At 39.8% G+C, this 23,779-nt stretch overlaps 1 protein-coding gene and 1 pseudogene across 2 annotated transcripts in view; one reads left to right on the top strand and one right to left on the bottom strand.

Annotated features, from left to right (window-relative positions):
• The window catches only part of LOC110158162 (potassium voltage-gated channel subfamily C member 1-like), a 133,277-nt gene extending 112,952 nt beyond the window's left edge, over positions 1–20,325 (top strand). The window contains exon 5 of one of the 2 annotated variants that reach the window (XM_055152464.1): positions 19,508–20,325. In XM_055152464.1, coding sequence (XP_055008439.1) covers positions 19,508–19,512 — 5 coding nt within the window. In that variant the 3' untranslated portion in view covers positions 19,513–20,325. Of the gene's footprint in view, positions 1–1,512; positions 4,217–19,507 lie in introns of those variants that run through there. The other variant, XM_055152463.1, reaches the window with a different exon arrangement.
• Positions 16,560–23,779, bottom strand: part of LOC110158166 (pyruvate dehydrogenase (acetyl-transferring) kinase isozyme 2, mitochondrial-like) — a 31,127-nt pseudogene continuing 23,907 nt past the window's right edge.

The following is a 23,779-nucleotide window of genomic DNA, read 5'->3' as shown; positions in this document are numbered from 1 at the left end:
TGTATGTACCGAACCGGAGAGATTCCACCAAATGTAAAGCTCTTTCTGTGCCTGTCAATGTCACCTCTGCTTCCCATTGTCCGAACTGTCTTTACCTCCACGATTTGTCCGAGAACTCTTCCAACCCGCCGCATACCCTTACCGACGTCCATCGCGAAAGAGAAAGAGCGCTTGAACAAACTGAGCTCAAAGACACGCCCGGAGAGAAAGAAGACAGGAAGTTTGGAAAAGTTGTTGGACTCACATGGACTATCCCCCACTGAGGAGGACAAAGAACGAACCAAAGCGGACCTCCATGTAAGACAACGTCCACTGGGTCCCCCCCCTCCCCCCACCCCCGCACTGTCTCGTCTCGTGTCTTTGGTGTTTTCTGTTCTATGTGCCACAATCTTCCCCCCACCTCCCGTCCTCCATTTTGTTCATGTAGGCTTCTGTGTACCACACCTGGGTCAAACAGCCATCATCGCACTCACGGCAAGCATTGAGTTAACGCGTGAGTGATTTCTCAACCCACGAGCGACGCAAACACGAAGCGATACACCACAATGGTTCTTCTTTGGCCAAGGTCTGGTCCGGGTGTGTGCAGGTGTAGTTTTTTGATTTTGTGGTGGGTTTTTCTGTGGATGTCGTGACCAGCTGCGACCCGCTAACATGTCCCGAGACGTACGGAGATGATAGCGGACTTCGCGGCCGACGTGGAGTGTGTCCATGTGAGCGTTTGGAAAGAGGTGTCTGTGTGTCGTTTTGTGTTGCATGCCGGCAGTGAGCTTCGTTCTAAGTGTTCTTAATTTGGCCTTCGTCATCCCTTCCCTTGGTGTACTTCAAGTGTCATTTGGTTGAGGTTTCTACCGCTCGGGACGTCGACGGTTTAGTCTGGACGGCGGAAATCGCAGCCAAGTGAACACCAGCCATTGTAGAAGTCTTTTAGCCAATTCTTGCCGGGTTCTGACATTTGGCGACAGAGTTGCAAAGGAAACATCGACGTCTAAAAGGTTTTACAATGGCTATCGTTGTAAACACACATTGAATTAAGATTATTTTGAGCCAATAGCATTGCTTTGTGTACCGAAAAATTGACCTCACACTCTTGCTGAACAATTTCCATATTTTCAAATGAACTTTTCGATAATTGGCGGCATTTTAAAGCAAAAATAACACAAAATAGTGAAGTGTTGCTATTGGTAACAAGCACATACCAATGACGTACTTGTGTTATGATGGTGGGTACGTATTTTTTATGAAGTTACATTTATTTTGAAGATCGTAACTGGACTAATTGGTAAACTAAGATGCCACCATCATGCTCAGAGCATTGGCATAAGTTTGGAGTTTGATCTGCACCAGACCAGAAAGAGAATAAAGAGACAATTAGGTAAAAACGAAAAATTCAAACACTTCCGGAGCCCTTAAAACCCTGATCTTCTGGCTCTCTTTTGGCTCTTTTTCTGGTCTAGTGTCAGAAACAGCTTGCAACTTTCCCCAAACTAAGCCCTCCTTTGTGTTTTCTTTCAGTGCTGAGTTTCTGAGCGGAGAGAGAGAGGGAGTAAACTTTGAACAAGCTGCACTTTCATCTTCCTCATTTGGATTCCGTGGAGAAGCAGAGGGAGGGAACAGAGAGAGACACGAGGAAGAGGTCATCCGTGACACCCCCATCCGCATACCCAACGACTGTGGCCAAAGTCAGGGGCTGAACCACCTCCGCAGTACCGACCGGAGACTGCGGAAAACACCGGTAGCCGTCAGCCGGGCATTCACGATAAAGACAATTGCGCCGGATGCCCTCTTTTTGTGTCAACGAATTCTCCAAGAGGATGTTCTCAGCCCTGTCCACGTTCTACCAGGACTCCTGTGGCATCTAGAACACTATGCAAGACAATGGTGGCAGTGCATGTCACGACGAACACTCCGGCGTGGGGGTTCGACCCGGGGTTGGGGGGGGGAATCCAACCGAGCCGCAGTTGGTTTTGGGTTCTAGTTTCGTCATACATATCAGAAACATCAGCCATATCACAGCGCCACGGCAAGAGGAAAAGCTGCTACTCATTTTTTGGCGCGGTTTGAACGATCTTAAAAGACCCTGCGGTGCGTAGGAACCTCCTTCTATCTCTCTCTTTTCTCTCCACAGAATCCCCGCCCCCGTCCTCTTGCATCTCCCAATCGTTGCCTCTCCTCTTTTAGCAAAAGTGCATGGCATGATAGAAAACAATTTAACGAGAAAACAAAAAGACACTGGTCGGTTTTGGGGGGGGGAAGGGGTACGAGGCCGGGAGCCCACGATGAGAAAACGGGGACTCCCTTTTTTTTTTTCCACGCTGCAATGTCAATGCAAAGTCAGTACGATCATCCGAGCTATTTTTTAATCCTCCCCAAAGCGACGGCTAATATGTGAAAATCAGCATCTCTTGCACCAGTGCGATGATGGATGAGGGCCGCTCCAGCGCGCTACGGGAACCGCGGCGGCGTGGAGAGGGGGGTGGGGGAGCCGCGTGGACCGTACACTCAATATACCTCTCTGGGACGACGAAATGGAGGCTTTAAAAAGAAAAGCAGGGATCAGCAGAATCTACACAACACCTTAGAGCTACTAATCTAGGAACGAACAAAAGAAAAAAAAATTAGAAATGCATTTTTATTACCTTGTTTACCAGCATGAATATTCTGCATGACATCTGCAAGCCATTTTGAAGCTCCCCGTAACAAACAGGGCTAGAATTTGAGAATTGAAAAAAGAAATTATAGTATATGCAGAAAAATAGATTAGTTTTTAAGGTATTACAGAGTCTTGTTACATCTACCTTGTTTTGGTTCATCCCGACGCATTTGAAAGTTAAAAATAGCGCCCACCTAAAACGACCCCTACACTTGCGCAAACCCTGGACTTCTGCTTCTGCTTCGCGAAAACCTCTCCTAGTTTTCCTCCTCTGTATCTGTTTAAAAAGGTGTGATTCTCTCCAATAATGGCAGCTCTGGCACATGCACTTGCTGGACTTGGAAAAATGTCACCAAAATCACCAAGTACCTGCTTTTCATATCCGTGTCGTGGTTTTTTACGTTGGTTCGATGGCGGGAAATCGGCAAACGGGCGTGTGCAATCTATGTGTGAGTTTTATGTGCGCAGGGTCAAGACGGCTGCTTCACCAAACATATTTTAGTCCAGGTTTTTGGGGAAATTAACCGTGTACAGAGATTGGCAAGATCTAGAACCAAAATTTTAAATGGGCAATATTGGCGATTATTTTGTTGTCATTTTTGTACTTTATCTGTAAAACCCTTCCAGACCTAAGGGCAATTTTAGAACATTTTTACCGAGATTTTTTTTCCTTAATTTTGTTTTAGCACAGCCTGATATTTCACAATTTTCATGCTGTAGTTGTGTCACATGGTTGTAATAAAAGCTACAGGACCAGAAATACAAATATTTAAAGCAGAAAATAAGATTCACACTCTTTCATACAAAACAAAACACACAGCAGACATGTATTAACAACTTTCTCGACATAAAAAAATGCTTAATTTAGGGCCTTAGCTACTAAAGTGCAAAATATCAAGTGTGTAAGTAAACTAAAAATATTCTTATTGCCTCAAAACAAATAAAAAGTGCAATGGCCTCATGATTTTCCTGGTGCCAGTCGTGGAAAAAAGCTCGTATCAGGTCCACATCACTTCCATGCAAATACAAATACCAAGAGATGCGCAATTACACAGACTAAGATGTGTAATTTGGCATTTATTTGAGAAATAACTGCACTTAGAGTCACTTTTTGAATTGTTACGAACGCAGACGCTCAGAGCAGTCGACCATTTTGAGTCACTACACTCTTGAACGTAGAGCATGCGTTTGACGGAAAACAAAGTTCCTATTGGAAATTTTTTTTCCCGACGTCATCACGCAGCATTTGACGTAGGATAATGCCGGAAATATGCTCAGAAAACCACAACTGTCAGCTTTACAAGGGAGAAAAAAGTATGTTTCTATCTGTTATGGTTGGAAAGTTATGCATGGTTTTGTAAAACATGTCTGGTCTGGAAGGGTTAAAAAAAAAAGTACAGAAATATCATTATAGACCCTTGTTTCCAAACGTATAATTGCTTTTCCAATTTACCAAAGACTGAAAATTATAATTTTGATAACAAATTTTGGATCATCTTTTCCCATTTTATTGATATTGCCCGCCTCCATTGATTTAAAAAAAAAAATTACAGACCAGTTCTCTGAGACGGTGAACAGCAGCGATCTTGATTCTGTTTGAAATTACTGCTCTGTTTTTTTGTCTTTAACGTGTCAAAGCAAATGCATTGTCTTATTTTTGTTTTTCTTTGACGTTCTGTTAACCTTGGACGTTAGTCTCACAAAGCTACATTTTAAGGTTAGAGTCTAAATAGTGAACAATCCAATCAGTGTGTAAATTCGTCGGCATCCTCGACGACGTTCAGTATGTCATCAGTATATCGAGCATATTGACCCGTCAGATGTCCATTGTTCAAAAAAAACTAAAATGCGGATGTCAAAGTATATTTTTTCTGCCGTTGTCCTTGTTTTAATGAATGAAAACAAAGGGCTGGATTTTGTGTAAAAAAAATAATTTCCGACTTAGAAGTTCGTCCTCAGGAAATCGCGGGAGATCGGGGCGCGTAGCATGTAGCCTAATGTACCTTATGTTCGTTGAAGATCTTAAAACGGAGCCACTGTAACCGGCGAAAGCTAAAAACTCTTAAGACCGACTGGTGGTTCAGTAGCTCGTCTCTTCAGGAAACGCTTAAGGAAAGTTAGTTCCCGATAATCCGGTAGAAACTCAGCATTTTTAGAACGTGGACTTGCTAGATTCTTTTACAATAGTGCAATATCTTAGCGGCGAATGAACGGGAGGTTGTGTGATCCAAGAGAATTCAGCATCCAGTTTGCGTCAAAGATCAGTGTACAGGTCTTGTTTGCATCTTAAAATTCTTCAGATTTACTTCAGCTTTTCTTTTAAAACGCTCCTAAATTTGAGCAAAACACACAAAAATACAAAAAAACCAAAACAAAGATACTACAACGGGCAAACAAACGGACCGGCCTGATCGACGCAAAACAACGCAAATCAGAGACAGACGTTGCCAAGCGTTTTTTTTTATAGCTCGCTAGTAGAAAAAAAACTAACAAATGTTAATGTTCTTAATTCTGCTTTTGGTGTAACTCTAACTACAAGCTGATTTTAAGACTTACCAACTGAGATAGCATTAGTTTTGAACTAACGTAGATCTGCTCCATGGAAACGGTTATTCTACTATAGTCCTAGTCCATAGAGATGTTAGGATTTTATAGGTCTGACGCTGCTTTCAAGGTGTTGGCGAATTTGTGGAGGTGTTTCGCAAACCGTGACAGCCTCTGGTGGTGCGCGGGAAACCTCTGCAATCTGAATTTTTGTTTTATTCACACACAAATACGTTCACGTTTTTTGCCGTCCTGGGTTAATCTTCGTTTAGAAACACGTTGTCCGTTGTTTAATCCGATTTCAGAGCTGGTACAGTCCCATTTTAAACCACGATTGGGCCGAATTTATTCCCGGGAAAGTCCGAGTTTAGATCCGGTTCTAAAGCAAAATATTAAGTCACGTGGTACTTGGTGCGAAACGTTTTGAGTATCGCTCATCTAAGTCTATTACAAAAGACGGTAATGGGATTTCGAGAAGTAACAAAAATACTTTAAAATTGGTGGAATAAAGCAAAATTAAGTATCATTATGTTGGTAACATTGGAAATATGAGCGAAAAAATGCATAGTACACTCAGATGGCCCATGTCCAAAAGCTTTTATTAACTTTTAAATAACATTTTGGCAAAAAAAAGCTTGTGATACTGTGGTCCAAAGCAAGAAGAATATCCGACGAAGGCTTTGAAAATAATCAGTTTTCTACCAAAGTCCTATTAAACTACATCGATCCAACATGATTTGTACCAACACAAAGTCTCCAAAGTGCTGCACAATATAAATTAACTCATTAAATAAAATAAAGCATAAAATAAATCAATAAGCAAGTCAACAAAGGACATGAAAAATACTAAAATTCGCAAACAATGGACAACGGAACACAAAATTCCCACGCCGTGTTGAAAGCCGGTGAGTAAAAGTGTGTTTTTAAAGGACACTTAAAAGAATCGACTGAAGGGGGCGCTGTTAACGTGAAGACAAAGTGTTTCAAAATTTGGGGCTGACCACAGAAAAGGACCAGTCACTTCACGAGAACTTCATGGGAAATCCACGGTCACTCCACGGGAACTTCGCCCCACGGTCTTCCCACGGTTTTGAGTCTCGTTTTTTTTGGTACAGTACTGTCCCAAACCAACCTCTAACGCGAAAACACCTTTACAAATTCTCCGACACGCACTTCGAAAGCGGCCAGACGCCTTCAAGTCTCTTCAAACGACTTCGCCAACAACGTAGCCGGCACGTTAGACGCACGTTTTCTAGCTTTGACGTAGGCTACACAGATCTAGTGTGTGATAAGTGGACCTAAACGTACGCCGTCACGGTCGCCAAATATTTCTTACGGTTAAACTTTTTATTTTTTTACATTTTCTTTTTACTTGTTTGAGTCGTAGCGGCGACGCCAGTGTGCTTTACATGCGAATATCTCTCCTCATCTCACGCTCGGTCACTCACGAAACCTCCTTCACTGGCCTCCTCGGCGTCCGCTCCCTCCTCGTTTCTTCGTTTAGAGGAAAAAAACGCTTCTTTCTGCATCTCTTGTTCTTGCGTTTCTTTGATTCCTGAGTTGATTTGATTGATTTTGTTAGGTTTTTTGGAAATGAATTCTAAATGCATGCATGGGAAACTTTAACAAAAATGAATTAAAATGACGTTGAATGACTCGGGTGAAGGGAGGCCTCGGGGGACGGGCTTGTCTCTGCTTCTCCCACGATGTTTTAATGCAGTTACGTAGCAGTTGTTTTGGCGTTTGCCGCGGGGCAGAGGTGGCTGTCGCATTCTACTTTTGTACGTTTTGTTGCTTGACGGTGAAAAGGGTTTGAAAATAATTTAAACCAAACGTGCGGCGTTGCTCATGTTCAGAGCAACGAGCGTCTTTGTCCAAAAAACATGAATTTCAATCTCAATTTCAGAATTATTTTTGTTTAGTAAAGATTTATTGTATTTTTTTGGCCTATTTTAAGATATTTAACACTGAAGAATATATTTTTTTAATTACTTTGTTAACGTATGAAAGTTAAAGCCGTACTGCGTAACTTTTCTGGTTGTGGATTGTTTTGTCACATGTTCCGCAGTATTAAACTCGCACTTATTAAATTACAACGTTTTTAGTGCTAAAACGAACTCGAGTTCTTACTGTGAGCACGCTCGCCTCTCCACAGATCTGATCTGTAATGTGTCACTATGGAGTAACCTGCTTGCCTACACCAAAGTAAGTTTAAAGACATACTGCGGAACTTTCGAGGCAAAGCGATGACTTCATGGCGACCAGAAAAGTTAAAATTCCCTGACGTTTATTTGCGGTTTGAAAATATTTTATTCTATTAATCTTCAAAAAACACACTCAAAACTACACAGCAAAAACTGGAGAGTTAAAATTTCAGAGTTAAATATTTCAGAGTTGTTTTGTTAGTGTTATTTTAACTATTTGAGTGTTAAATGAAGGTTCGAGTTGGAGTTATTTGCCAGAGTTGATATAACTGAATTCAACTTTCACTAGTGTTATTTCAACGTCGATTAGTGTTAATTCAACTTCCTCTACTGTTAATTCAACTTCCCTTCATGTTATTTCAACTTTACTTAGAGTTAATTCAACTTTTCTTAGTTTTAATTCAACTTTCCCTTGTATTAATTCAACTTTCCCTAGTGTTAATTCACCTTTTAGTGTTAATTCAACTTTTCTAGTGTTAATTCAACTTTACTTAGTGTTAATTTGGCTCCTCCCACCCACCACTTCAAACTCCCACTAGAGAAGAACCAGTTTTATTAATAATTTCATCTTAAATTAACTCAACTAAAGTGTAAAAATAAAACACCTCTGTGTGTTGTTTCGGTAAATCAGGATAACTCTACAAAGTGTTATCAGTTTACTCTCAAAACATGAATATAACTCTTGATTTCGGGGTTAAACGGGAACTTTGGTCCAGTTTTACTTAATTGACAATTATAAAAACGTTAAATTAACTCTAGAACAGATTGGAAAATGTTAAAATTTATTCGGTGAGAGTCAATTTTAACTCTTTACTTTTTGTTGTGTACTAAAATAATAAAGGGAATTTAAGGAGGCCTCGTTATGAAGTTTTTGTAGCATAAATCAATCTGTAGCTGTTGAAATTCCTGGTTCCAGTGGTTCGTAATTTAAAGAAAAATAGATTGTCAAGCTGTTTTTTAATTATCGAATTTTAAAAACACTTTTTTTTTTGGGTTCGCTCAAGTTCTCTGTTTTTTTTTTTGGAGCTGCCTCTGTTGAAACGCCGGTTGCTCTCACTGCTGCCTTCTGATGCTTCCAGTACCTTTAGTTGTTAAAAACCTCATGACGCTGTGCCTTTGCTATCCATCTGTTTTCACTGAGCGCCCCCCGCTGGCAGAGAGAGGCGCCGCAGAGGCCTCCCTTCACTCTCCAATGTTAATGCTTAAGACTGATGCTGGAAACCATTTTAATATCTCTACACCAGTGAAACGAAAAGATTATTAAAATTAAAAAGAAAAAAAAAGAAGTCATACTAAAAATAGATTTCAACGGAATGTTTATTTATTGCCTTTTTCTATTTTTGAAAAGAAGTCAATGGTACAGATGTAATAATTCTGCAGCATTTGTGAAAAAGAGACTTAAAACATGAAGGTTTGACTGTGAATGCAGAGCTTCTCCTTTAACAATAGGATCCAGAAAACAAAAATCCTTCGAAAAAAGTCACAAAATTGCTGAAAATGTCGATTCAGTTTAAAAAAAAGTAATGTGAAAAACAAATAAAAATATTAAAAGCTAATGACAAACTTCTGGTGTGGCGTCTTTTCTTCTCAGTTACATTTACTTGAGTATCTTTTTAAAGAAATGTACTTTTCTAGGAGCATACTTTTACTTCTACTCGAGTAATATTTCTTATTTTATTTATTTTTATTTTGTGAAAGATCTAGTTTTTGAGGGAGTCCAAAATACAGCAACAAAAACAGAATTTACGCAGAAGTGGGACCAAGTCGTCGTTTTGCGAGTCTCAAGTAAGTCTCAAGTCTTTGACCTCAAGTCCGAGTCAAGTCCCAAGTCAAATACAGGCGAGGTCCAAGTCGAGTCTCGAGTCACTGGCCCATAAGTCCAAGTCAAGTCCAAGTCGTCTGCTTTGAGCTTCAAGTCAATTTCAAGTCTTTAAACCAAAAAAGTACCAAATATATCTTAGATTTTTGCAATTTATATCAATTTTATGATAAATTGTTCTTAAAAAAATCAAAGGATATTTATTTTTGAGTATTTATAGAGTAAATAAAAGCTGTAGAAATGCTTTTTTTTTTTTTTCTTAAATGTCTTGACAAGATCTTAGCGTGAATCATTACGGTCATAATACAGAATTAATTCAGATTTGAAAGTGCTTCTCAAATCACAGGCCTCAAGTCCAAGTCAAGTACCAAGTCAAATACAGGCAAGTCCGAGTCGAGTCTCGAGTCACTGGCCCATAAGTCCAAGTCAAGTCCAAGTCGTCTGCTTTGAGCTTCAAGTCAATTTCAAGTCTTTAAACCAAAAAAGTACCAAATATATCTTAGATTTTTGCAATTTATATCAATTTTAAGATAAATTGTACTTAAAACATCATAGTATATTTATTTGTGAGTATTTATAGAGTAAATAAAAGTTGTAGAAATGCTGTTTTGTTTTGTTTTTTCTTTTTAAATGTTCTTGACACAATCTTAGTGTGAATCATTAAGGTCAGAATAGAAAGAATTCAGATTTAAAAGAGCTTCTCAAGTTTTATCAAGTGTTTGACCTCAAGTCCGAGTCAAGTCCCAAGTCAAATACAGGCAAGTCCAAGTCGAGTCTCGAGTCACCGGCCCATAAGTCCAAGTCAAGTCCAAGTCGTCTGTTTTGAGCTTCAAGTCAATTTCAAGTCTTTAAACCAAATACAGCTTAGATTTTCGCAATTTATGTGAATTTTAAGATAAATTGTACTTAAAAAATCACAGTATATTTATTTCTGAGTATTTATAGAGTAAGTAAGAGTTGTAGAAATGCTATTTTTTTCTTTTTAAATGTTTTGACATGATCTTAGTGTGAATCATTACGGTCAGAATAGAAAGAAAGTCAGATTTAAAAGAGCTTCTCAAATCTTCTCAAGTCCGAGTCAAGTCCCAAGTCACTGACCTTCAAGTCCAGGTCGAGTGTCAAGTCTTCGTCCATTTTATCAAGTCCTAAAAATAGTGACTCAAGTCTGACTCGAGTCCAAGTCATGACTTGCAAGTCCCCAACTCTGGAATTTACAGAAAAGAAAGAACAAAACAAAACAAAAGACAAACACAAAAAACACTTTCACACTTTACAACAGAGGATTTTCAGATAAACATTCAACTCTCTGATTTTATCTTCCCCACACCTGTATTTGTGAATTACTGGAGAAAAAAGCAACTATGTCTGGATGCATTTTTATGGGAAACAGGAGCAGGATGTTTGTTTGTATCTGAAGACTGACGCCTTAAACAGGTGGATCGATGTGATTGATCAGATTGAGGAGTTTAAGTTGTTCTGTTCATTTGGGGTTTTGAAGTTAAATTCTCTGTGGCCAGTTTCTTTTCTTACAGTAGGAACATTAAAAAAATAGTTGTTCAGTGCGACGTAAATTATTTGCTGAAGCTCTTTTAAGTAAGAAGTAATAACATTTCAACACGAACACATTTCTTATTAAAGTAACAGTAAATTTACTTATTAAGTGAAAGTTGTGTTTCCTCTTAGTGAATCTAAAGTGAAGCTTAATGTGACAATCTGAAATGATTTGTGTTTCTTTGCAGCTCCTTCAGATCTGATTAGTTTGTCTCATTTTTGTGTTTGTCCTTTGAAAATGACAGATTTTGTGACTTATTTAATGTTTTTCCCTTCAAATTACATTCATTACTCGTACTTTTTTACTCTTACTTAGGTTATTTCTTAAACCAACGACTTTGTACTTGACCTTAATATTATTTTGAATTAATAATAATAATAATAATAATGCATCAGTTTTATGCAGAGCTTTTCTGGACACTCAAAGACACTTTACAGATCATTCTTCATTCACTCCACACCTGGTGATGGTAAAATACTGTAGCCACAGCTGCCCTGGGACAGACTGACGGAAGCGAGGCTCCCAGTCTGCACCATCCAGCCAACACCATCACTCACACACACAACACTCCACTTTCATACAGTTTGGGTGAAGTGTCTTGCCTAAGGACACATCGACAGTTCTTTTTGCGACTGGTGCCCCCCCCCCGCAGCACCTGAAGACCCAGGACACGCTGGAGGGACTGTGTCTCTGGACTGGCCTGGGAACACCTCGGGGTCCCCCTGGAGGAGCTGGAGGAAGTGTCCGGGGTGAGTGTTAGGTTTATCTAAACATTGTAAACAAGAAGAAAGACAAGAGATTAATTCAGTTTTACTCGCGAGGAGAACGGGCAGAGAGTGGGCATCACAACCAACAGTCTCCACACGTTCTGATGCCTCAAGGCCGTTCTCCTCTTTTTATTTCATTAGGAGGCCCTAGTTACAGAACGATAATTCTCAAGGGGAAGGGGAAACAGCAAAGACATAATAAGAAACTGGTGCAGCTAAGCATAGTACAAACACATAAAACATGATTAACAATCAGGAGGTGCCTTAGGTCAGACACCATCATAACTCTTGCATGTGTGACAGTGGGAGTTGGCTTCATGTGAGGAATCATCTGGAGGTTCACTAGAGCGACAGGACACTGCACACAGTTGTCAAACACAAAGAGGTTATTCAACAAGTGACAAGTGATTGGTACATTATAAATCAAAGAATTGTAGTTACATAAATGGTTAACTCATAGGCCTAGAATATCACACAAGTATTTAGCAAATATGGGATAATAAAATTATTCTGACAGTGAGGGAAGTCTGGGAGTCCCTGCTTAGACTGATGCCCCCGCGACCCGACCCCGGAGAAGCAGAAGAAAATGGAAGGTTGGATGGTTTCAGCGTTGAAATCCAGTGTGTTTAAAGGAACAGCTTGGAATTTTGGACACAGAGCCTCATTTCCTCGTGATCCAGAGTGTTGGAGACGTGTGGAGGCACTTTCTAAAATATTCCATCCAGTCCTTGTATTTGCAGAGGTCGCTGGTGCTTGACTAGTGCATGTCAACGGTCATAGTTTTCCTGTCACTAAAAACAGTCTTACCCACTCCACAAAACACCTGAAACAAAACTATTATCACACCAGACTGTCCATGTGAACGTCTGTGTCGATAGAATAATTTTAGAAGTAAAACCAACCTTGCATTTGAAGGATTTATGCCTGAGCAGCAGCAGTGAGTGCGTATACAGGCACATCAGTAACCCGGTTATTAGCCATACCCCGGTTCTGTCAGTATTCGTGTTACTGTGTTTACATGCGCACTGAGAAACCGGGACACTCATATCCGCGTGTACATGATCAAATGGAGTGTCCCGGTTTCTTGACATAATCTTACAAATGCGCAGGCGCAAAAATTAACTTAAATCAATTTCATAAACCAGGAAAAATACAAACCGTGAGCTCCTTTAGCATAAGAAGCTAAGGAGCTACGAGATCTCCCACAATCCACTGTGCAGATTCTTCATTAAAATCTTCTGCATAAATAAACTCAACTTTACAACATATAAACCATAAACACTATAGACACATCAGCCCGTTTGATCAGATCATTCAGCTCTGATCACATTTGTTTACGTTTTACAGAAACGAAACTTAAGACCGTGGCTAATTAGCATAAACTGTTAGCGGCGATAAAAACAACTCGCTCCTTGCGCCGCTGATGCGATCAGTTTCTTTTGGACTAAATGACACGACTCTGTGGATTATGTGTGTTATTTCTCTGACAGAAGAGGTGCTGATGATGGTAAGTGTGTTCTGTGCGTATAGAGAATAGGAGATAGTTCATGTTTTAGCTTTTCAGCGTCACACGAGTGCAGATTGTACGTGTGCAGGTTTAGTGCAGCTCTTTATTTTACAGTCATTTCACTCGTTTGGTCACTTTATTTATGTTGGTCAATTTATTTATGTCACTACTGTTGTGGTGAAAAGGCTGGAAAGTGTCTTTTGGACGCATGCGACTCAACTTTATGTTGCAGTAACCGGGATACTGCGTTTACATGCCACAAGTATCCCGGTTACTATCGGAATAAACCAGCTACAGTAACCCGGTTTCTAATAACCGGGATACTGCCATAACCGGGTTACTGAAACCGGGTTACTGCGTTTACATGCACCATCAAGAAACCGGGATACTCAAAAAACCCGATCATAACCGGGTTATTGATGTGCATGTAAACGCACTCAGTGAGTTGTACTTCCTGATAGAAAGCTCGGCAGGGGCGGACTGATATCACCAAGCACCAACTGGCTCTGTAATAGTTTGTTTACCTGCAGTTACCATAGCGACTCATAGAGCACATGAAGAAGCCTGTTCCAAATATGGCCACGTTCACATCGTCACAACGAACTAGAGCAGAGTCAAATTCCGCTGCTGCTGAGAAAATAGCCCCTCAATGTGCGACGATTTATGCGATACAAGGTTAGTTTTACCCACTAAAATTATTCTATTGACACAGACATTCACATGGCGACTGTTTTTAGTGGCAGGAGAACTATGGCCGTTGACATGCACTAGTCTAGCACCAGCGACTTCTTCAAATACAAGGACTGGATGGAATATTTTTAAAAAGTGTCTGTACACGTCTCCAACACTCTGGATCACGAGGAAATGACCGAACTTCTGAACTGTCCTTTTAAACCTAAAATGTCTCTCTGATCTGCACGTTCTCTCCCTAAACCCCAGCATCTGCGGCCAACACGAGTCAGTGCCAGTGCAGCCTCTGCAGCTCAGGGAGGGAATTCTGGAGGTTTCACATGACGTCTGTCTATAAACTCAGACTGAGACAAACCTGAATGTGTTCTTTATATTAAGAGATTTAACTATCGACTTGTGATCGACGTGATAAAAGTGTCAGAGCAAAGTCTTTACGGCTCCTTTAACCTCGTCTAAACGTCACAGAGGCCGAGGAGTAAAGGCCGGAGCTGCACTGCATCAATGAGGTGAGACATGGTGAATGGAGAAGACATAAAACATCAATACTAACTCTGAATGGACACTAGAGGGCAGCAAATCTCCACACTGAAGAAGGTATTCGCTCGTCTTCCAAACTCATTATTCAGTTTAGATCTAAGGCTGCCACAAGTAAAAGTCTGTATAAAGAAAAAGTGAACAATATGAAGTGTTTTCTGAAATAAACTGCTCACAAAACAGACCTCTGCTTTGCCTTTATTTATGTATTTGCATAGATGCATCGATAATTGTTCCTGCATCAGCTCCTGAGACTCAGAATCAGAGTAAAATTGAATCATGAGAGAATCGTGACGAGCAGAGTGTTTCCCAGTCGCCAGGATCTTCTGTTTCTGAAACTTTTCAGAGGAATCTTCATCATCAGAGCTCTGACAAGTGATGTTCCACTTCCCCTAAAGCCTCAGGTCCTCCACACTCCACTCCTCTGTTTGACTCATTTACCCCAAATCCACCTCAGAATGCCCACGATGCACTGCAACTTTCATTCTTTACCTACTTTTTAAAGCAAGAAAATAAAGTTCATCAGACAGTAAGAAAAGAGCAATACTGGTCATATTATTGTCTGAGTGCAAGTGTCTGACGTCTGACTAGATTCTTGCATTTTACAACGAAAAACCCATAACCATGAAGTTTTTGTACTATTTTTGGCTGTTGTTGTCTTAAAAAAATTTTTTATAATAATAAGATCATACCAAGATATTTTAGACTAGATAGATACAGAGTCCTTATAAGTAATCTTGATAATAACATGGCAACTGACATAGATAAAGATCCAGGATCAGTTCATCCACAGCTCTTTTGCTTCAGAGTCATGGCATGACACATAATACAATACTGTGGGCCTCAGTAGGGCCAGTGTTTCTCTACTTATTCCTTTCGCTGCTACATATTTGTATGAACTGTGCTCACAAAAATAAAGACAAAGCACAGAAACAAACTGAATACTGCGCCTGATCTGCTGCTGCGTTTCCTCCTGCACCCGGACTGGAACCACCCATCTCATCAGAAACGTTCAAACATTAAGACATGTTTTGTGTCATTTCTAATCTTTTTGTCTTTATTTTAGTGACTATTTTGGTCCAGTATTGCTGCTTCAATTGAATGTTGACTTCTGGATCCTTTTATTGCCGGTTCAGTGACTGTTTTTCATTGTTTAAAACTTGAGTAATACTAATTGTTCTGAGACACGATCACCCAGTCAACAATAAAATATCCTCATGAATCTTCAATAATGCTCAAATCCATGTCATTTACGGACAGTGTTGGGGAGTAACAGATTACATGTAGCAGAGTTACGTAATCAGAGTACAAATTATGAGTATATTCAGTTACAGTTACTGTTTCAGTGAGTGGTAATTGGATTACAGTTACTTTGTTGAAATTGGGCTATATCCCCCCTTTTTTTTGTTTTTGTTTTCAGTAATTCCACTCATTGCTGGAAACTAAACCAGATCTAAACTAGATCTAAACCAGGTCTAAACCAGGACTAAACTAGATCTAAACCAGGTCTAAAACAGGTCTAAAACTAGGTCTAAAACAGGACTAAAACATGACTAAAACCAGGTCTAAACTAGATCTAAACCAGGACTAAACTAGATCCAAACTAGATCTAAACCAGGTCTAAACCAGGACTAAACCAGGACTAAAACCAGGTCTAAACTAGATCTAAACTAGATCTAAAACAGGTCTAAAACCAGGACTAAAACAGGACTAAATCCTGCTGTGTGGACGTGTTTCTTCTTCTTCTATCAATAATATTTTTTATTTGGTTCAGTAAAGTCTGGACTTTTTATTTTCTTTTATCAGACAAAACTTCTTATGTGAAGATTTCCTCGTCTTTGTTTCTCTACAGCAAATCAAGTAATCCAAAGTATTCAGATTACATTACTCACTTAAAGTAATTTAATGGACTACGTTACAAACAAACATTTTGGTGTGTGTAATCTGTAATCTGTAGGGGATTACATTTTAAAAATCACCTTCCCAACACTGTTTACGGATAATGTCGATTGACTTGGGTCGCGAAGGTTTGTGGATCCCCAGAAAAAAATAAAATAAATAAAAGTTTGGGAAACACTGGTCTAGATCGGTCTAGTCTGACATTATAACAGCGTCTGTCCAGTGAAAGTCCAAAGTCCTGGTCCCGTCTGGCCCGGTTTGGTTTGGTTCCACCCTTGGTCCCAGTGTCCTCCAGTCCCCTCGGCTTTTTTACATAACACCGAGCTTATCAGTGACATGACCACGATCGACCTGTGACCACACCAACGACAAATAAACCCGCAGCCACTGGACTTCGTAGAAACACACATTTTATTACAAAAATAAAAATCAAAGTGCAAATTTTTTTTTAATTTTTTTTTTACAAATATACAAAGTTATGGTCACAGATGAAGCGCTCGTCGAGATAATTCCAGCAAAACGCCTCGATATTGTTCATCAAAAATCAACTCACTTCATTAAATATTAAAAATTATAATAAAAAAAGACAAACTACACGCAGGGGCACACAATTTAGCTTTTTTTTTTTTTTTCCTTTTTTAAAATTATCAACACTGCAAAAAACTCAAATCTAGCCAAGTTAAGATGATTTCAATTAAGAAAGTTTGATCATGGTTTGAGTAAATTTCACCTGACAAGTAAAATGATCTGAATTTTTCGTACTTAAAATATGAAAATGCATCTTGCTGCACTTAAAAGAAAAGAAAAACAACAACTTTTTGCATTTAAAATTAAGAAATAAAATCAAATGTTGCTTGATTTAAAAAAAAAAACATTTACTCCATTGGTAATTTTTGACTTGTCAAGCTGAATCGACTCAAATAAAGCCAAATTTTTCTTAATTTTAGTCATTTTAATTTAGCTAGATATTGTTTTTTTCCAGTGAAATCATAAAAATTTAATGTAAAAAACCAAAAATACACACAAAGGCACTTTTCGTAAGGGAAGACACAACCTCAAGAAGAACAATTTGAGGAGAAATTACCAGAATTTTTCAACATTCATGATCAGACAAACTTAATTTTTGAGGTACAATTTCACATTTTCCTTCTTAGTGATCGTTATCCCAGTTTGTTTTATCTTTTTTAATCAAACGAGGCTTTAAAAATAGTTCAGTTCAACTTCCTGTCAGTTCAAACCTTCACAAAACTCAACACTTCTTCAATCTTTCCTTCCTCGTACCGTTTCGATTTTGTACTCAACCGTTTTTTTTACTGGAGCCACTGTTACAAACTCCACTTCAACTCAAGAACCCAATCACCGCACTGAGAGCTCCTCTGTGTTTTTAAAGCCGACACACATTTAAACATGCAGAGGGTTTCTTCTTCTTGCCTTTCAGCTTGCGTTTGTATTGGATATTTATAGATAATTTTACATAAAGTGGCACATACCAATGATCAAGCGTGTAATCGTGTAAAAAAAGTTTGTATTATTCTTTTTAAAAATCTGAATTGAACAGTGGAAGCAAGTATTATGCCCTAAATAAGTTGGCTTTCTCAATTTGTAGGCCAGCTCGGTTGGATAACACAAATATCAAAAGTTCTGACACTGGTCTAGTTTTGCAACGGTACGATAGTTTACGACGGGTGCACCCTGCCACACTGACCTCGGAGGAGCGCGAGTCCGGGTGAGGTTGTTTTTCCCGGAGAGGTTTTCAGGTCATTAGGCGTGTTTTATTCCGTGTAGATCTGCCGGCTGATATCGGCCTTACATTTCCAGAACATGACGGTCTTTAGTTTTAGCCTGATTATCTTTATTTGAACACTTTAGCGCAAAGAGATAATTACAAAACATTACCACTGTTCTCGTAAAGGTTTGTGGTAAAAAAAAGACTGAGTTTGTAGTTAATTTAATTTACTTTGAGAAATATCAGCAGATCTTAGGAGGAGGGTCGGTGCAGAAGTCTTTCTTCTTGGCAAAAGTCTAAACTGTCTACGATCGAAGCAAAGCAGCAACTCAAGTGTTTCACGAGAGGTTGAACTTAAAGCAGTCGACCTACTACTGTGTTGAAAATACTTTTTTTTGTAAGAAGACATAAGTTATTTAACAATAAGTAAAACAATGCACCGCACAACGCAACATTTTACTATGCGACGTTCTGTGGTGGCTTAACGTTTAAACTTGAAGTTCCTGCTTTTACTACTCGGTTCAATGTAAAACTCTTACTTTGACGTATTTGTTAGACCGGATGCTGACAGTTCCTCATGGAAGGAGAAGAAGAAATTGGAAGACAGGAAGAAAGAGTTCTTGTTCAGAGAAAAAAAATGCCCATTTATGTTCTGCAGACCGACAATATTGGATCTTATCAACTATTTGGTTTCTCTGGATTCTAAACAATCTGTATCGTCCAAAAAAAACAATATTGTTTGATCTCTAATCACGTTAAACCCACGTGAAACTGCGTTGCTTTGGTAAAATGTGCGCCGCAGTTGTCGTAATTTGTGTAACAATCTGCAGGTGACCTGCTGTAAAACATGCCAGACCCGCCTCACATTCAGCGTAAACCCCGAGTCAGAACTATCGCCTCACAACCATGAGGTTCTGGGTTCTATTTCCTTTCTACTGCCTTTCTGTGGAGCTGCAGACTTCTTTTGGGTGCTCTGCTTTTTTTAACACATGCAGTAAAGTTTGCCCATACGACGCCTTCATCTGATCACATGCAGTTTTCTCTTGGAACACCTATTTGTGTAACGACAAAAAGCACTCAAAGCTTGGTCAGAAGAAACCAGCGAGGTCCATGGAGAAGTGAACATCCTGCTCTCCAGGTCATCTTTAACCATCGCTGGTCTGTGGACAGTCCTGGTTCTTTAGGTCCTTAGTCCCTGGTCACACGTGACTTTTTGGGGGGCTCCTCCTCGGTTCTGGGGTCACTTGGTGGAGCGGTAAACTGCCAGGTCCAGAGGTTCTCTGGACGGGGTGCACCAGTCGTCCGCCTCCAGGCTGATCTTGTAGTTGCGCAGGGCGGACTTGTTGAAGACGGGCAGGCGCTCCACCGAGTCTGTGGACAGAGCCTGTGGAAAGAAGGACGTGTGGTTATTGTCAGGAGACTAGAACGGTTTTATGAGCTAACGGTCTTTTTTTCAATAACTACATTATTATACAAGGTGTCCCAGAAAATGTAACGTCATTTCACGGGCCAATAATTTTAGCAATTCTTGTTGAAATGACCTCAAATTTTCACAGAATGTATCGAAACAGATCAAGATTTTATATTTAATGTTTTATTTTTGTTCTGTTCTCAGGTTGAGCCGTTCACTCCACTCAAGAGAAGTCAATTTGTGTCTTGGAATCTGCTGCACAAACTCACCAGAGACTGTGCAGCTTCAATGCAACAACTGGAAAAACTTCACCAACTGGCAAACAAATCTGGACTGGGTACCAAAAGAAGCAAGACCATCTTTGTCATTTTCGACATTTATTTGTATTTTACATTTATCTTGGCGCATATATGTCAATGTTTTTATAAATCTATCTGTATTTTATCACTTGTCGAAGACCGAGATGATTGTAATTTTGTACAATTGTAAACGATAAACTTTTGTATTAGTTTGTATGACCATAAACGGGAAAAAATGATTGTATTTCAGTTCGAGGGGTTAGTGTGTGGAACAATCTGAGTAATGGTTTAAATAAAGTCTCTGGAATGAATGAATTATCCATAAAATGTTGTTTGTTTGTTTTAATATATATTTAAATTCAAACTTGCTGTTCATACACTGCTTTTCTTCTGTCTGTTTACGAGGGTTTGGTGTTTTAAGTACTTTTTACTTCAGCCTAAACCCTTTTGGTCATGATCCACGGGGTTATAGTCTATGTTTTATTTTGCTTAAAAATGACCGAAGAAATTATGATGCAACCTGTGATGCAACAATCCTGGGGAAATTCAAACCATGTATTTTTGGAGGCTCAGAGGCAAAGAACTTTTTTTTTTTTGCTGAAGATAAATACAACGACTTTACTGATGACAATGTTATTACGTGGCACATTGGTAAAGCCACATCCATAGAGATTATTTTACAAATCAAAATGTGTTTCTACTGCACAGTAAAATGATCCGACAAACTCTCGCGGGCGTCTTACCTTCAGGTGGATAACTGCATCGGTCCCGTGGCCCTCCATAGAGTAGAGCTGGAGGTCTCCCTGGAAGTATCGGGCGTAGAGACGAGAGAGCGGCAGACCGTAGCCAAACCCAGCCTGCGACACAAAGACACGTCAGCGGCTGCATCGAGACGGGTAAAAACGAACATTCAAAGAGACATTTTGGGAAATATCTTACAGCTAAAGATCTAAAATGGATTAATAAGCTTCACTGATTTCCTGTTCAAATCTTATAACTATCTTAGTAATGTTTTTTTTTTGTTTATATATAGTTAAAAATGGCTGAGAGATTTCTTAAAATAATCACAAGTACTAAAGGCTGTGCAGTTAAAGGTTGTATAGAGGATTTTTTTAAGGGAAGAGAAATACAGCGACAGTCCTTGTGCGCGTTCAGAATCACTGTTGAAGTTTCCTGTCTAGAAGTAATTCAGCGACCGACGCGTCAGTTTTTAGACCCTTCGTCTGCTTCGGTCGCGCCATCGCTGGACGAGATCTCCGAGAATCCCCTCAGTTTGGCTTTGCTCCTTTTCCTCTTCTCTTCTTCTTTCAGCGACCTCAAAAACGGACTTTCTTTTGCGGCGAACCGGTCGTGGATTCTCGTCCGCCGTCGCGACAAACTTTGTGCGAAATGCGAGGAAGCGACAGTTCGAAAAAGCCTCTAAGAACCGCCGCGTAAACCACGTAATCCCCGCGCGCCGGCGAGTCAGTTATACTAGGGAGTTTGATTGACAACCTAACAGCCAATAGGAAATGAGGGAGCCTCGTTTTCTATTGGCTGATGTTTATCTCTGGCCTCAACACGTCCACAGTTGATAGATTTTCATTCTTTTTTTTTTTTTGGTCATCATAATTACAAAGCTGCTGCGTCTCTGTAATGGTATTTTAATCTTTGACTGACAGTTTGAAACAAAAAAAAATCCTCCATACAACCTTTAATTGAATACTGATCGCAATTTCGATTTGTGTCAAACGATCTCCAAACTCATATAATCCAGTTGAAACAATTTATGTGCCGGCGAAAATGAGGGCCATAGTTTTGCGTAGTTTCTCTGCATAAACTCGCGGAGGAGCGTATCGCAGCAGGACTCACATCTGCCTCACTATTTAATCCATATTTCAGCCGCTGGACTTATTTTCTCCGTTAAAGCTTCAGCTCGGGCCGTGGTTCAGTTCGTTTGTGCCGGTGTGAGTGCAGAAATTAGAACCCACAGCAATCGGCACGGTTCTAAAGTCCTACTGTGAGTCGCTCTAAAGCTTTTATTTTGGGATATTTTTTATACAAATAAGTATACTGATTTCATTTTTTCAATATAGAGATTGTAGAACAGCTGGATATATAGTTAATTTTGGATACATTTATGTTTTTCTCTGCCCCATTTCATGTATTTCAAAGTATTTTTTATTCATTTTATGTTTTATACATCTCAAAACTGCTCGACGGTACATATTTGTAGCCTGTATTTACTTTAATTTGAAAGTTTTGCGTAAATGATCAAGAAAAAAGTGTTGTGTTTTAGGGTTTTTTTGGAGAGAAATGCTGAATAAATGCATTGTGTAACTAAAAAATAATCGTTTTAATAATCGTGATTTCAAAATTGACCAAAATAATCGTAATTATGATTTTTTTTTCCATAATCAAGCAGCTCTAACAAGTACAGAGCAGTAGGTGGAGATAGGGGGTAGGTGAAAACAGACATTTTCTGAGCACTCAAGTGTGAATAAAGGATTAATCAAAAATGAATTAATCAATCAAGATACAACTGTGAGATAACTATTGATGAGGGAACGATCATAAACCACAGAGCTTGGAGTGACTGAATAATGGTCTGTAAAATGTATTTGAGTGTCCAGAGAAGCGCTGTATAAAACTGATGCATTATTGTTATTATTACTATAAAAGTACAGTTTACATTATTTTTTATTCTTAGAGTGGAAATGAACATGTGCTGTACGGTTCTTTTTTCAGACCAAGAGTTTGTTTCCAGACCTGACAGTTTGTTCTGCTCCTTGTGTCTTCCTCAGAGTCTCGTGATGTCGCCGTGACGTGTCCCATCAGCTGATTTAAACAGGTTTTGGCGGGATTCTGTCTTGAGGAAGCGGGACTGCAGGTGGCGCTGTCGTCCTGCCTCCACCGGTAGGAAGACGGCGCCAAAACCTGTTTAAATCGACTAAGGCCGGGCGTACACTGTGCGATTTTTGACCCTTTTTGAGCCGATTTTTCGCTCGTGCGACTGTTTTGGGGATCGGGCCGAGTTTTGGCTTCATCGTGTGTCGTGCTTCGTGTAGTTTACATGGGGTAAAGAAAACCGATTAATGACTCACGACCAGCTCCCGATCGACATTCGTAGGTCGCAAGAAAATCAAACTTGTTTGAAATCCAGTCGCCTCTCGTGAGGATTTCGCTCTGTTGAAGTTGTTCCACGAGCCGATTTGCCAGAATCTGGCAGACTGCACATGCGCGGACGCAGAAGCGGCTCAGCATTGTGTCTCCACACATCTGTGGTTTTCTAATTCCGTGGTTTTCTTCTTCGTGGTTTTCTACTTCCGGAACAACAACTTTGACAACTCCGGTCGTTATGTGAACGTACAGTGTGCGCAGGCAAGTCGCATCCGAGCATCGGTTCGTTCAGTGTGAGAACATGATTCGTGAGCTGTGAACTGTTAAACCCTGTGATTTGGTCGTACAGTTTAAGCTGGGGCTGAGTGACACGACCGAAAATATCGCACAGTGTACGCCCGGCATAAATGAACACGTCACAGCGACATCACGAGACTCTGAGGAAGACGCAGGGAGCAGAACAAACTGTCAGGTCTGGAAACAAACTCTTGGTCTGAAAAAAGAACCTAATGACTTAAATTATCAGAAGACCAAATGACTAGAACTGAACATTCCGAGACCTCTGAGTATTAAAAGTTGTAGACATGGACTGACCAGTGGAGCTCGGTGTTTGTCTTCGATGCTGGGCCTGGGCGCCGTCGAGTACATGTAACTGAAGAGACGCTCCGTTTTCCTGAAGGGAACTCCTCCGCCTCGGTCACTCATCTGCACAGAAAACAGAAACCCCCATCAGATCCAGACTCGACTAAGATACGAACGAACCAGAGTCAATTTGGTAAAAAGAGCAGATTTCAAATTTATTTTTTCATCTGAATATCTCCTAAACTCAGGGTGTAAGAGAATTTAAGTCATTTATCTTCCACTTACATCTCAGTTTAACATCGACTCACAAAAGCTAAAGTTACACCATAATCTTCCCTTGGCACATCATTTTCTAAATTGTGGCATATTCTGTCCTTCATCGTCTCACCACAATCGCTTTTTAAAAACCTCCTCGTTTGGAAGAACAGTCAAAGGGCTTGAACACTCAAAGATCACACTTTTGAAATCACACTATGTTGACTTTTCACGTCCCCCC

This window comes from Boleophthalmus pectinirostris, unplaced genomic scaffold, assembly GCF_026225935.1.
Source record: "Boleophthalmus pectinirostris isolate CB_2022bp ecotype Guang Dong unplaced genomic scaffold, ASM2622593v1 HiC_scaffold_17, whole genome shotgun sequence".
Classification (NCBI taxonomy): Eukaryota; Metazoa; Chordata; class Actinopteri; order Gobiiformes; family Gobiidae; genus Boleophthalmus; species Boleophthalmus pectinirostris.
Note: the sequence above shows the minus strand (reverse complement) of the source record. Positions and strands in the feature narration are given on the sequence as shown.